Raw genomic sequence first — 15,796 nt, 5'->3', positions numbered from 1 at the left:
ACAGTAATGTATTTTCGGATGGCGTTGGATAAGTGAATTCTAATTAGTATTTTTTATTTAGTGTCTAATTGTTCATATTTCTAAAAAACAGGCCACCGACACTTTTTTAACGAATTTTAAGTAAGAAAGTTTCGGTTTTGGCCGTAACTGAGTCAAACCAAAACCTTCGGTTTCGGTTTCCGCATAAAATCCCGCTTTTTATTTTACCGAAAGCGTTTTTATTCAAAATCCGTAAAACAGTCTATCCTCTTCAAAAGTTATTTGGAAAAAATGCATTCGAACAAATTCAATTACGGCATACAAAACATCGGCGAAATGTAATATTTTGGAACATCTATAATTATAAAACTAAATAATATTCTGGGAATGCATTCTTACGTTCTTCAAGAACCAAACTCTCTCTCTCTCTCCTTGGCAATTATTATTCCCATCTGATGGTGGGGTATGTCTTCCTTGTCTTTACATTCCACTTTTCCCTGTTCGACGTGTTGGCTTCAAAGACATTGCAGCACTCAAAATCTTTATTGATTATAAAACCGATCTTAAATCTAAATTTGTCACCAGAACGAAACAAAAGTCTTGAGCACTCACTTAATTATTTACATGTCCTACAGCTGCGTTGTTTGTCAGAGCGGAGTGTCGCGGGGGATGACCCGCGGCAGGGGCGCGGGGGCGGGCAGCGGCCGCGGCAGCGTGCGGAGGTGCTGCAGCGGGATGCCGCAGCGTTCGGGGGCGAGCGTGGTGCCGCGGGGGAGCGTGCAAGAGCCGGACGCGAAGCGTGCGGGCGGCGGGATGCCGGATGGCGCGGTCTGAAATGGGAACAGATTGTAGAATGTTGGGCACATGATATCGCTAACCCGAGGGTCACAGAAGCTCCAAGCACGAGCTGTCTGTATTTTCGAGCAGAGGAAGCAGGAGTTCCCATACAATTCCTCAGAGCACGTTGTGCACGCCTGGATATTTCAGTCATAGTAGCAGAATATTTTAAACTTTTATCAATCTTGTGTAACTATCTACAGTTATGCTACTGGCTTTTTCTATTCTCATATACTAGAAAATGCGTAAGAGACCCTTGAAGTTACTACTAAAATTTGGTGCCAGATCTTGAAATTAACTTGTATTTAATATCCAGGGAGAGCTTTGCGGATACCAGCTTGTTGCCAATTTGGCAGATGCCAGCAGAGCACCTCTATTACTTACCCCGGACTCGTGCATGGGTGGGTGCGAGGGTGGAGGTGCGGTGCGGAGCGGGCAATATCCGGGCAAACCCCCGCGGACGCCGGCCACGCTGCCCCGTGGCCCGCGGTTGCCCAGCGGTGGGGATATCGTTGAAACCTGCTGCTGCCGGTAGTAGTCCATCTGTGGTAAGATGAGAGGTGATATCTACAGAAACGGTTACAGGAAGTCTGTTAGATAAGACTTAGATCTCCGGTAGAAGATTAACGTTCTATGAAGTTCTAGTTTTCATTTAGGATTCGAAAGAGCAATCAGATCAGAGATTTATCAGGAAAAACAGTAGGATGAGACCTAAAAGATAGCCAGCTGTTAAAAATTTTCATAATATATCAATTATACATTTCTTCTTCAGCATGATTTAGTTTTTTGTACTGTATCAAGGCTCAACCAATCAACTTTTTCATTCTGGACATGCATCAGGTCGGTAGGTATTCTGAACTCGTCTGGTGATGCAAGTTGTGAAGCTCTTTGCACTTCTATTTTTAAACCTTTTTTTTAATTACTTGCCATGTATTCGGTATTCGGTATTTCTTTACAATTCCCACGTTATAGGCTAAGCCTAGTGTGTGGGGATCACTGTACTCTTGGAATGCAAATTTCTTAAAATAAATATATTTTAAATTTGAATTTTGAACTTACCTGCATCTGATCAGTATCCGAAGGTATAATATCCGGGTTCCTATCATCGCTCTCGCTATCGTCCTTCTCTCTCAGCTTGTCTGGCGACGCGGGTTGTGACGTCGGCGCGGGCGCAGAGCGCGGCTTGCGCTTGGCGCAGCGCTGCCGCACGGCGATCATGAAGAGAACTATGACGACCATGAGCACGCCGCCACCGCCCACGGCCGCTGACATGGTGCCGGACATTTGAAAGGCGGTTCGGGGTAAGTCTGCGAAATTAGGGAGTTGTTAAACTGTTTAATTTCTTGGGATAACTCGTCGTTGTGCCGGTTTGTTTTACGCAGTAATATGTGAAAATGTAATCAAAATTTAATGCCAACAAAGAAGAATTATCATACCAGTGGAACGGAAAATTCTGTTGATCATTGTATTTGGTATCGTTGAATCAACGATTCAACGCAATCAACGCTTGATTATGTCCAACACTCATGCCTGATCAAATGAAAAAATATCCTTCAAGTTGTCATGAGCATTCAAGATACTGAACACATTTCCTTACTGATTTAACCCTTTAACGGGCTTAAGGGTTTCAGAAGTTACGCAACAATTAACTCTATCACCTTGTAAAGTACTAGATAATAACGGGAAATGTATTCCTTTTGCCTTATAAAGACATACATACCTTGTAAGCTCTTGTCATGAACATGATGCTTCTCCGGCGGGCGCAGCGTCCCAGCACGGAGCGGGAACGGCTCGCCCCTCCCCTTGGCATTATACGCCAGCACCGCCGTGGCGTACGTACGGCCGGGCTGGAGACCCACGGCTGTGAAGCGAGGGACGGCGCTGGACACGTTCGCCACGATTTGCTGATGGGAATAAATTCATTGTTCATTAGTCTGACAAAGAAGTTTTGTCAGTAATAGTAGGATAAAAAACTATACTCAAACCTCTTTTTGGGTTTAATTACTAGGTACTTAGCATAAAAAAGAGAGTATGATTATCTCTGCCTATGCTCCACCGACAAACGACTCTTGCCAAACTGTATTAGGATGTCTATGGTGAAATTGGTAAAGTCAGTTGTTAGTGTTTGTTTTTTTGTTATTTAGGGTAACTCTTTGGGTGGATTCAAAGCAGTTTGAAGGTAACAATAGCTGTCAAAAGGTCCTAATTGTAACATTGCAGCGAAGCATTGCTGTAGACTACATTTGCTGCAAGAAATGGCAATTATCCTGGAAATCGACATTAAAATTCACATTTCATCATAGCTTAGCATTGTTGCTAACAGCATTGCTGCAAAAAACTTCAAATTAATCGAGTTTGAGAGAACGAAGTGCGCTAACAGCAAAAAGCCATTCCTACAAAAGATCAAGATCTAAGTCAAGCGAAAGACCAAGCCCAAACTTACTCTGTCTGACAATGAAAGACCAAAAGCACAGAACAATCCTATGTACAACTTTATATTAAAGTATTAATGGAAAAATTCACCGCCGCTGGCATTTATTTGTGTGATGAGCACAAATGTTTGTTCCTGAGTCATGGGTGTTTTCTATGTATTTATGTATTTATATATTATATATATCGTTGTCTGAGTACCCATAACACAAGCCTCCTTGGGCTTACCGTGGGACTTAGTCAATCTGTGTAAGAATGTCGTATAAATTTTATTTTAAATTTTATTTTATTTATTTATTTTTATTTATTTATCATCACCTTCCTCGCGTTGTCCCGGGTTTTTTTTGACACGGCTAATGGGAGCTTTGGGTCCGCTTGACTTGATAAAAATCAATCCTTAGTAACTCACTTGTGTGACGATCTCCCGGACTTCCAGGAGGAAGGACTGCGGCATGCCGCCATTAAAGCCTTCCATGCAGCGGACTCCGAACGACGTGAGCGACGCGTTCACCACCGTGCAGTTGTGCACTTGGTCTGGCCGCCCTGCACACAAAAAATGTTTATCAGTATCCTCTTTGTCTATTAGTAATATTAGATTACAAGCACCACCAACGATGACTTTAACAGTTTTACGTCTGGTTTGGGAAAATAACCAGGGCTGATCATGATCTTGAATATGAGAACTCACTGTCAGTCGGGTACCTTTTCACGCTTAAACCGATTGAGATGAAATTTTCATCATCACCATCATCCTATGCAAAGTCGCTTATTAAAAGTATCTGAATTTTGCCCAGGATCTTGATCCAGGCTTTTCAGGCTGCTGGTCAGTCATATCATTATGGAGTACCGTAATGGACGTTTTGGATGTTTCTCAATCCTTCAATTATAGCTCTAATAACATTTTTCTGGACAGCCAATGAAGGCAAGCCACTCTTGCGGATCCCCTCGGGGTTCCACATTCATTTGGATAATGTTGTCCAATTCAACAACTTATCATTCAAAGAATAATTTTGTACATGTAAATAAAAGTTGAAGCGTAACAGACATCCGACCAGATGGGTGGATGACCAGCCCCCAATAAAAGAAACGCAGCAAAACAGGAGATTTTGGATGAACATTTCCTAACCATTACATACACTTATGTACACGCTGAAAATAAAGAACTTACCAGCAGCAATGATATGGTAGACACACGGTACCCTCTGTTTCCCAATCCTGTTATGCGCCCAACAGAGTAGAGTGCCGTAGTCCATCTCCGTATGGGGCGTGTACGTGACCGTCGAGCTAGTGCCGGCGCGAGACACGTAAGAGTCGCTCACTTCGTTGCTGTTTGCCGTGTTGTTGAAGGTCCAACGAAACTGGAGTGGAAGAAAGAAATTAATTCGTTACAATAGCTGGGAAAATACAGTTTTTATTGACTCTTCGGAACAGCATATTGCACCCATAATGTTCTAGTATTAGTAATAATTTTTTTTTAGTACTTGAAATATGTATGCATGAAAATATTTCAATTTGTGTTACTTCAAGCAGAAACACTACTATTTTAAAAACTAAAATAAATGTCATCTACAAAATAAAAAGTGACCCAGGGGTCCAGTGGCGTATGGGTTGAAGTTTGTTGCGTATATGCAATCTCTTAAAGGCTTACGCCATCCTAATATCGGACGCCTTGTTCACTTTTTCTTTCGTATATGACATCTATTACAGTTTATAACTTTACAGGTCCTTTACGGTCCTGCACTATAAGCTCGTCTGTTGACATCCTGTCACGTTCATTATTGGCTACATGGAACTTACCGCATCGCTATTCTGTGGAACTATCGGCGCGATTCGGGAAATGAATCAGAGATTCACTATATGAAATAGTAAAGATATGTGACGTCCCACGGGTTGGCGTTTACGCTATTATTAACGCCGCTCCAATCAATATATATTGGATGGCGCTTACATCGCATAGCGCCGCAATAATTTGCGACGCTATGCGACGTAAGCGCCAGCCGCCATAAGGTACCTTTTGCTGTTGAATGACACATATCTTTACTATTTCATATCTAGTGAATCTAATTCATTTCCCGAATCGCGCCGTGTGAGGTAGCGAGTCTGATATCGGGGCTATAACCGCAAATTCGAAGTTCGCAAATTGCGGGCATCCCCGTCTCTGTCACTCTAATTACGCCTTCATTGGAGTAAAAGAGAAAGATCACCGCAATTTGCGAATTTCGGTTTTCGCGGTAGCCCCTCTGATATGTAGTTAACTAGTTACTTACAGTCACGTCAGACGGATTGGCGTCAACGTGGCACGTGATGTGTGCTCGTTCTTGCTTCGCTACTCCGTGCACCCTCTGCTGTGAGCTGCGACACGTCGGTGCGTCTGTTGACAGATTATATACCGTAAATATTACGTGAACACGCAGAATATAAATTTATTATATCTGCAATAATATTTCTTTTGCATTTCCGCCAAATACAACGTGCTACTCATTTGTGCCAACGGTGCCAACTCAAAAATTAAGAGAATTTTGCAGCGTTGAATTTGTAAAATTTTACATGTGTTTAGGGTCTAATGGTCCAATGTTTAAGGCGGTATTTTGTCTAGAAGTCTTCTAAAAATCGATTTTCGCTCATGTCATCTCAGATATAGGTTTATTTGGCATTTACTCAGTAAATGCCATTTAGTATGATGTCCTGAAAAAAAAAATATGATGACAAGCGCGAAAATGGTGGGGGTAGTAAAATCAAAGAAAATTTGTACTTATCTGCTTTGCCCCAAGGGCCTGACACTCTTTGATAGAGAAAGATAGTCTTATTGCGATTCCTGTAAGAGGAAAGAGAAAATAGTGCCATGCTTTGTCCGGCACCGACCGGGTGGCATCCACGGATTTAGATTTTAGGGTATAACTTCATGGTGGCATCATAGGTAGGAGGCGATGGCGAAATACCGAAATTTATAAGAGTGAAAGAGAAAAAATCCTATGCTGCCCAAATTTTATATGAATATTCTTTCTCTTACCACCGGTCGCTCGGTGGCGCGTCTATAACTACTTGTATATATTATGTTGTATACGTCAATGGCTTTGCCCAAATAATTTACTGGTTCAATATCATTATTAAGTGTGCCTTTTGTATGATAAATTAAGATTTGATAAAAAAGACGGAATGGAATAGGAAAATATTAAATATAAGGAAAATGAAGGCTGATATTTGTTTGAACAAGGGATTGAAATAAATGGCGGAAAAACGTGTTTTTATTAAACAAGCTCAATTACCGGGATATAAATAATTAAGTGAATATTATTTTTAAATCTAGACGAAGTATTTAATTTTTTTTCCTTCTTTTCATAACCTTTATTGTAAGAACCTAAATAAAACCAAAATACGAATTATTTGTTATGACGCATATATAACCGCTAACCAAAACAACATAGTTTGACGGATAAGTTACAATTAAAGTTTGAATGATAATTTAAATTCTTAAATAGTTATACCTATTACAATGATCCTAGACTAAAGGTGCAATTTATTGAAAATATTTTTTTTCCAATACGTGTACCTTAAAATTTTACATGTTTCTGACTAAATACGTCAATTCGAACGTACACTGACATTAGTGACATCAGGTCAGACTGGTGAGTTGCTTGACGACCGCCATCTTGGAGACATCGAGTCGGGATTATTTTTTTGTGTTTGCTCATTAACGTTGTTTGAAGTGTAATACTGATAGCTTATTATGCAGTAAACTAATGAAGACGTGTGCGGATAATGAAGAATTAATCTAGATACGAGTTTATCCACCGTTTTGGCGTCAACGCCAAGTAGCTCCACGTGGCCCTTGTATAGTCGCTATCGCTATACAAGAGCTCATATCACAACTACCGAACAACGTCGTGCTCTAAGAGCATTTGGTATTTCTACCTCTAACCGTATCTGGATAGAGCCCTAGAGGCCATAATTGTATTATTTATACTTTTACCGTACACTGGCTGATTTACATCAAGATTGAAGAAATATAACACGATCCCACGTGGATCCCACTTTGACGTTGGCGAAATCATCGACAGTATCGATGGAGCCATTCTACATAAAGATTGATTGATTGATCAGACTGGTATTTGAATCATATTACTTAGTTATCGTGCGTCTCGCCCGCTCCATTACATGTACAGACAAGTATGAGCGAAATGCAGGATTATTATATTTTTAAACTGAATGATATCAGTTAGATGTCATTCTGATATCAGTTTACGTTAGAATTTGGCCTGTAGATACGTTTATGCCATTCCTCAGATGGTCACAAATAGCAGCGGCCGCGGAAACAAACAGTTTAAACAGGTATATGGGCCCATTTCTTGAACGGTATTGGTCTAATATTATTAGTGTGTTGCCATGGTAACCCATACGATGTGACAGGTCGTGGACTAATAATATTAGTCTAATATCGTTCGAGAAACGGGCCCAACGCAAACACGTCGAAATAACCTGCATTAAGGATTTCACAAATACGTTCGCCGCTTTGAATGAGCACAAACGCCTCAAAAGAGCTTACACAGTCCTTTCAGCATTTAAACTGCCATTCAGAGGCGAACTGGAGGCCGATTCTGTTTCAAACAATTTGATATACATAATCCCACTCTTGACATATTCTCACAATCAGAACCGATAAATTCCTAGCCACAGCAGCCCGCTACCTAGAATCAATATCCACGCCCACAACTATTCATATTAATTGATTTAGTGATTAGTATTATCTTAGTTTTAAGTACATATATGTTTTTAACCCATAACTTGCATGTTTGAATGAACTGTAAATATATGATATCATTTTATCTGTGGCGAGACCCGAACCGTTTTTGCGCAATATTAAATTCATAATTTGAACTTCAAGGTCACTATTTAAATAGCACATGTTTGACAAGCCACAGATGAAAGAGTATATGGTTTTGATAAGATCTTGAGTCGAGTCATCTTGTGTCGGACGGATTTCACGAGATAATGCGCTGCCATGTAACTTTAAAATATGAGTTTCGAGATAATTGCGTTTAAAGTTTTAATGATTCAAATGCTGTTATCGTTGACGGTTCATCGTATTAAAAAAAAATAGCCTTGCTCTTAGAACGTGTGAGAAAAATCCAAAATAGCATCCTGAATATTATTGCACGCAGGTTTGATTGTTCCATTGTATTATTGGATCGTAAAAATTAAAACGCTTGTCAGATATATTAAATAAAATATGATTATTAAGTAATAATTAATATACTTCAAGAAAGGAATTGTATTAAAAAAAAGTCCTATTGGCAATTTTGTAGAAACGGTTTCTTAACAGTTAGGTTTTTTTTTTATGAAATAGGAGGCAAACGATAATAACGAGGTAATTTGAGATTTAGACGTTATGAATTAAAATCATTATGACATTCAGCCATCAACAGAAGGTAACAATTTGATATTTAGGGCATCAGCTAGCTGGCGCGGGTTTAGGGAGCGGGCGCACGCAGGCGGGTGCCATTGTAGGTAAAATCCGTCGCACGCGTCCGCGCCAGTAAGCGTTGCTCATACTGTTTTTTGTTGACCCGCTCACCCGCTCCGTGCAAAGGCGCCAGCTAGGGAACGCCCTTAGGTATTTAGAGACTAAGTTGTTGTGATATTTAGGTGCAATAAAGCCAATACACGACTTACAAAGCACGTCCAAGGAAAAGGGCTTGCTCTCGCCATCGCCCTCCGCATTGAAGCCGACACACGTATAGTTGCCAGCAGTTCTTCTCCCAACGCCCTGCAGCACCAGCGAGTGGTTGCTGATGATGATGCCTTGCCCGATATTGTGGAGCAACGTTTTTCCCTAGTAAAAAAAAGAAATATGCTTTAAGTGACATAGGATTTATGACAAAGCATGTGATTTGTTGGCAGACAAGACAAGTCAGCTGTATATAAAAATGTGTTGGCTACGACTGCATTACTGAAGAAAACGTCAAATTTCATATAAATGTCTCAATAAAATGACCTTCTTGACGTTTTCTGCAGAAATTTACTGCAGTATTGCAGCGCGACATTACTGCCGCAAATGTCAAAATTGATGTTACTGTCCGGATTTTAGACATTTGCGGCAGCATGCAATCGGCGGTAATGTCGTGCTGCAATACTGCATCAGCTGTTGGTGTAGTCTGAATCCGAACGGTACCTTAAGAAATGGGATGATCCGCAGGTACTCACATTATGCCTCCATTCAACTTTGTAGACATAGGGGTGCGCCCTAATGATGCAGTCGAAGTAGACATCCGACCCTTCCCTGATGTTAGTAGGATCGAGATTGGTGCCCAATCGAACTGTGGTCTCCGGGATATCTGTTGATGTTCAACTAGTATTATTTTACGAACAAGCAAGAAACCAATAAACCATTTTTAAACTGCCCCTGCATTTGAAATGTGGTTCTGGAGGCGAATAGAAGGCATTAGTTGGAGAGACAGGATAAAGAATGAGGAGGTGCTAAAAAGAGTGAGTGAAAGAAGAGCTATTCTGAACACTATTGCAAATAGACGCGGAAAGATGATTAGACACTTAATACGACATGACTACTTCTTTAAAACTATCCCGGAGAGGCGGATGCAAGCGGGGTAGAGGAAAACCCAGACGCAGCTTTTTAGATCAAGTGAAAGAAAAAGTAGGGGTCGTGTATCAAAAAGTCAAAGAGCTGGCGCAGGATAGGGAAAGCTGGAAGATACTCCACCGACAAGAGAATAACTCTTAAGTTAATGATGATGATGAAACTGCCCCTTACTAAACATCTACGCCCACATTTAAAGTAATATTATACTTATAAACTCATCAGCATCACACACCAACACAGAGCAAGTACCGACTTTATTTTTCGTTGTGTGTGTTGCGTTGTGTCCTTAAATTGTGCCATTTTCAACCAAATGGGTACTTATTGTCGGTTGTCAATAAGGCGCTATTTTCATATAGCTTCAATTCGAAATCAACCTTATCGACAAGCGACAATAGTAATAGTAATATAGTAATAGTAATTTATTTGCTTTAAATGTAGTACAATTGTGGTGTTACAATGGTTAAATGAGCGTACATTCAGACTTTAATAAGTCATGCAAATTATTTCCTTAATAGCTAAATCTGAACTTATAATTACTATCTAAATATTTAGTTAAATTATTAACGGTTATTGCATGTAAACAAATAAGAATAAAAAGAAACAAAACAATGTGGTACCTTTTAGTTGAAAACGTCACAATTTAGCATAATAGTTGTTGGCGTTTTAGAGGACAGTATAAGAATGGTTTATCCCTATTAAAAATACAGGTCTACAAAAGTTGGGATCCCCAAGTAAGTAAAGAAGATACCGTTCACCCTAATTATAATCCAAACTAATATAATATTATAAATGTAAACCAAACTAATATGTAATATGTAACTCTGTCTGTCTGTCTTTAATCTCTTGAGCCGATTTAGATGAAATTTGGTAATGGGCATATTTTGAGGACCGGGGATATGTAGGATAGTTTTCATCAAATATTTGTAACTAACAAAATATGGATTGTATCGTCCTAAATAAATGTTTTTTTTTTATATTTTTATTTATCAATCATCATCATCATTCCATGCAGACGAAGTAAGTAAAATGTGTAGTTACTCGTAATAAAATTTCATGTGTGTATTGCATATCTAGCAAATATTATTTATTGCACTAATTATTTCAGTCTCTTTCGCGCCACTACCTATACAAATGCAGGCGAGATGAACATTTTAATAATATATCAATATCGGTTTTTAAATTTAAATAAGCCTCCAGGTATATATAGTTTAGTTTAGTTTATTTATTTTGCAATACAATGTTCGTTGTTATTGTAAGAGGTTAAATTAAGCAAATACTTGTTCTATAGCGATCGTCGGATACAAAGCAAATGATTCAATTACAATTTACTTATAAGTATTTTTGTTTAGGAGTAGTTAATATACAATATTATATATATCTATCAAAATATATTAGTCATGTCAAAATATTCAAATAACAAATCATACAATGTCAATATTAATAAAAAATAAAAACAATTATAATATAGTACTACAAAGTACCAATCAATAAATAATTTAGACACAAAAAGAAAATAGACACATGTCAAATAAAAAATAAAAATATAAATTGAGGTAAAAAAATTACATTTGGTACATGTAATTGATCAATAGAGATATTCCTTTACTAAGTATAGAAATTTCTTTAGTACAAAGGTTTTTATAATACAATAGGCTTTTATATATAAATAATATTAAAGTACCTCGTTATCGTTCTTTTGTGGAGCCATATACAAAATAAAACGTATATTGCTTTCAAGAGCAGGGATAAAAACATACCTCGAATATAAAATAAGCTGATATAGGTACTCATACATATTGTTTAAGCGCTTTGATTTACATATTTTACAGAGGTATTATAAAGGCACGGCTTTTGATTTTCTCACGAATCAAAAGCTGGAAATAATACTGGAAAATAATAAAAACAAAATATAGATAAATGTATCTATGTAAGAGCCTCGGTAGCGAGTACCATTTGGAGTTGAAACAAATTTGGTGCGCGCACAAGTTATTTGCAGAAATCGCGAAGAGAAGAAAAATCATTCATAAGGTTTGCATGTATAACCAGCTTTAAATTTTATAGTTGATTATGGTTCATTATTTTTGTATGTGAGTGGTTTTGCACATTGTAGTTTTTCCTCAGTCACCCGTTAACCACGAACGCTGTAAATGGTTCGAAACGTCTGGATGTATACTAAATTCAATATACGCGATATAATCCGATTTCATAGGTTTATTTCATGAGTAACTATCGCGGTAACCGAAGACAATATCAATTAATATTTGCTTCTTTATCGCTAATTAACACAGAACTATTATGTGAGTAAAATTACCTGTCGTGGTGTGGCAGTATTGTATATAGTGTCAGTAACTCAGTACCTACAGCGTAAACATGTTCGTCCAATTATCGAAAATTGATTCATTAACAGATACATAAAATGCTTTATTATGTTGAGACATTTCAACCAAATAATATTAAAACTGAACGAAATTTCATTATTAAAATAATGATGGCGCATAGGTTTGATGTCATTACCGCGATTTTAATTAAATGCCATTGCACGATGCAGTGGCATGATTGGAAAAACACAATAAGTTATAAGGCAATAATGCGTTGTTTAAATATAATTAAATATATTATTAAGTAATTTTACGGTTTAGATTCACTTGTTTTTAGTCACTCGCGCGACATGTTTGTTGTTGTTGTGAGTCTAAACCGTAAAATTATTTAATGTTAGTATGTCTCACAACAGTTTAAATTCGATAATTAAATATATTTTAATAATTATTCTTTTTAATACTGACGAAGTGCTCCCATAAATTACTAGCAGCATTAGGATACAATTTAACTGTATATCTAACGTCCAACCTTCTTCAAGCAAGTGCATCTGCGAAATAGCTGCGTTGGCTGCACGACAGGAAAATCTCGCGCTAGTAGCACCCTCGTCTCACACACTGAGCTGTGAGATGTTTGACTGATTCCCGGCACTCACATTATATGTCTATTCGTCTTCAAGTGAGGGCATCTGCGGTATTGGCCGCGCAGCAGGAAAGTCTCGCGCGAGTTACGCTCACGTCAAATACTCACCGAGCAGTCAGATGTTTGATTCCTACGAGTACTTACACTGTTAGACATCATCATATATGTAACGGATCTGCGGTATAGCTGCGTTGACCGCACGACAGGAAATATTTGTACCAGTCGCGCCCTCGTCTCAAATACACACTGAGAAGCCAGATGTTTGAATGCTACAAGTACTTACACTGTATATCTAACGTCCAGCCGTCTTCAAGCGAGGGGATTTGCGGCATAGCCGGATTTGAGGCGCGGCATGCAAGCCTCGCACCCGCGTCTGCCTTGCTCGGCAACAGTGAAACAGTTGACGTCGTTGTATTGCCATCCGTTGACAACTGTTGACAAATTACGAACACGGTTATCATCATGTTGTATACACTGGCATTATTTGGTGACACGCCTAATTCGGTGATACAAGTTTTGAAGCATGACACCCAGGCAAGCTAGTGAATTAGGGCCTTTAAATGGGACCTCATCACGGCTTCACGGCTTCGGCGGCTTTGTCGTGAGGCCCATTTAAATGGCCCTAATTCACTAGCTTTCCTTGGTGTCATGCTTCAAAACTTGTATCACCGAATTAGGCGTGTCACCAAATAATGCGAGTTTACCCTACGGTAGGTAAAATCGGGTTTGGATTTGATATTTATTTGATATTACTCACGGTTGCGTCTAGTTTGTACTTATATGGTGCAAAAATATTGCAAGTACAGTTAAATAGGTAAATTTTTGTCCTTAACTTCCTCAAAATTAGTTTGGCATAAGTCAGTTATACTATGGCTACGTAACGCATGCCTAAAACTTATCTTATTTTGTTAGTATGGGTATATACCCTCTACTAACTTAACTATTATACTATTATATCACCATGTTTCACAATTATAAGGCAAAGCCACATTGACGCAAGTCATTAAGAAGTTTGCCTATTGTCATATTTTACAATAAATCACTATTAAAGGCTTAACTTTAACGTGATATTGTATACCGATTTTGTATAACAAAACTTTTATTAACATCAAACGTCCAACAGACCTCACCGATTGTACAAAGCAAATCCATTTCACACAAAAAGATTCACATCATCAAAAGGCCGAGCATATTGACTCTTACAATAGCTTTTACTGAGACATTTCTGTCATAGTTCATTATCTGCCCGTATCGTTATATCCTACAGCTAGGGGCCCGGGCATACATTCTCATCAATAGAGAAATACGTTACGCTGACAACGATCGGGTCAAGCGTGGAGAGAACGGCATAAACTTGGGGATTATTCGATGTGGACATTTGCGCCGTAATCAACGGTGTATGGGACAGATGATGACAAAATGGAGAATGGTTAATGACTTCTGTTAGCCACTGCAGCCAGCTAGGTCTAAGTCGCTTTCGTAAAACGGAAGCTAGCTGCAGTAGCTAACTGGACTAGCTAAGTGTTCAGAATTTAAAATCCATTATACGATACTGCCTAACCCGAGACATATCTTATTTATATTCACTAGTATTACCACCTTTTTCACGTGAATATAAATATGTCTCGCTAGGATATGTAAAAAAAAATTAACCCTCGCATAGAAAATGGACCAGCCAAAATGTATGAAACAGCCAAATCTTTTTTCGCGATTTCGTGGTTGGTCCCATAGTAAAAGTTGCTCAGTATAATCCCGAAACCTCCTTGGCAAGGGGAATGCACTTATTTTTTAGCCACCGTGTATAGGAATCACGCGCGCACTAAAAAGTAGATTAGCACACTTACCTACTTATAACATTTTGTAAATCCTAAGGCGGTCTTCAGCGGCATGGAATAACCCGCAACAGTGTGCTAACTACTAGTCTTATAATGTGTCTTATAAAATAGACCACATAATTATATACAATGTATCAGGGAATTTACCCTTAAATTACAACGGAATTGGATAAGCAGCTAAAGCAGCTTAATATAAATACGTAGAGAAATCCGGAGAATCTATTAATAATTAATTTAGGCAGGAATTCCGTCGATTAACGGTGATTATATCACTCAAGCATAAACACTAATCAATACGTGATTTAGTTCGCTTAGTCCTATTATCAGGCTACCGTATATGGCTAATTAAATGTATATTGTATAATCCTGACTGAGCATGCAGTTTAAATTTAATGTTTATTTATGCAAACTATAAAATACCTACAGTAATATTGTCTTCGGTTACCGCGATAGTTACTCATGAAATAAAAATATGAACTAATCCGTTTTCAAGTAATTGATCCCCTCATAAGAATATGGATAATGAACATCGATTGAATATGAATTCGACTTTTGTCTTACTTTGGAATTTCTTTCCAACTAAAAGGTTTCTGGCCTGTCATTCTGACTTCGACCGATGAAAAGCTGCCAGACGCATGGATCTAATAGTATTAAGGATAGTATAACGATATAACTGTCGAGCTTAGTTGCTCTTATTATCATGATATTCCGGGACTATAGTGCTTAGTCTATTAGTCATTAACATCATTAATACAACTGTGCATTTTTTTTATCTACCTGTTTTGGTATCCCACTGCTGGGCAAAGGCTTCCCCTCTTTTCGTTCACTCCACGTTGTCGTTTCTAATTATAAAATATTCCATGTAGAATGCGTATGGCTGAGACTGGCAGCACATACTGTTATAAAACTTCTGTACAGTCGCCATCAGATATATCGGAGCGGCCAAGGTGCTCACAAATATCTGAACACGCCTCTATTGTCAAGGCGTTAGAGTGTTCTGATATTTTGAGCACCTCGGCCGCTCCGATATATCTGATGGCGACTGTACCGTACATACATAAATATTATATTTGACTCGATACTTTTAGGTAACAAAAATCACCGAACTGCTCAAAAGCTCCCAATTATGGTCCAATAATAACTCATAGATCTTCGTTCGGAT

The 15,796-nt window shown here is 38.5% G+C and overlaps 1 protein-coding gene across 1 annotated transcript in view; it reads right to left on the bottom strand.

The window, feature by feature from the left end:
- Positions 1-404: 404 nt before the first annotated feature.
- The window catches only part of LOC134748340 (neural cell adhesion molecule 2-like), a 413,385-nt gene continuing 397,993 nt past the window's right edge, over positions 405-15,796 (bottom strand). Inside the window, exons 9-18 of the mRNA XM_063683110.1 lie at positions 13,083-13,230; positions 9,448-9,578; positions 8,917-9,076; positions 5,514-5,617; positions 4,415-4,604; positions 3,656-3,789; positions 2,537-2,720; positions 1,876-2,123; positions 1,201-1,359; positions 405-809 (exon numbers count right to left, since the gene is read on the bottom strand). Coding sequence (XP_063539180.1) covers positions 627-809; positions 1,201-1,359; positions 1,876-2,123; positions 2,537-2,720; positions 3,656-3,789; positions 4,415-4,604; positions 5,514-5,617; positions 8,917-9,076; positions 9,448-9,578; positions 13,083-13,230 — 1,641 coding nt within the window. The 3' untranslated portion in view covers positions 405-626. The remainder of the gene's footprint in view (positions 810-1,200; positions 1,360-1,875; positions 2,124-2,536; positions 2,721-3,655; positions 3,790-4,414; positions 4,605-5,513; positions 5,618-8,916; positions 9,077-9,447; positions 9,579-13,082; positions 13,231-15,796) is intronic.

The sequence above is a fragment of the Cydia strobilella genome, chromosome 16 (assembly GCF_947568885.1).
Source record: "Cydia strobilella chromosome 16, ilCydStro3.1, whole genome shotgun sequence".
Taxonomy (NCBI): Eukaryota; Metazoa; Arthropoda; class Insecta; order Lepidoptera; family Tortricidae; genus Cydia; species Cydia strobilella.
Note: the sequence above shows the minus strand (reverse complement) of the source record. Positions and strands in the feature narration are given on the sequence as shown.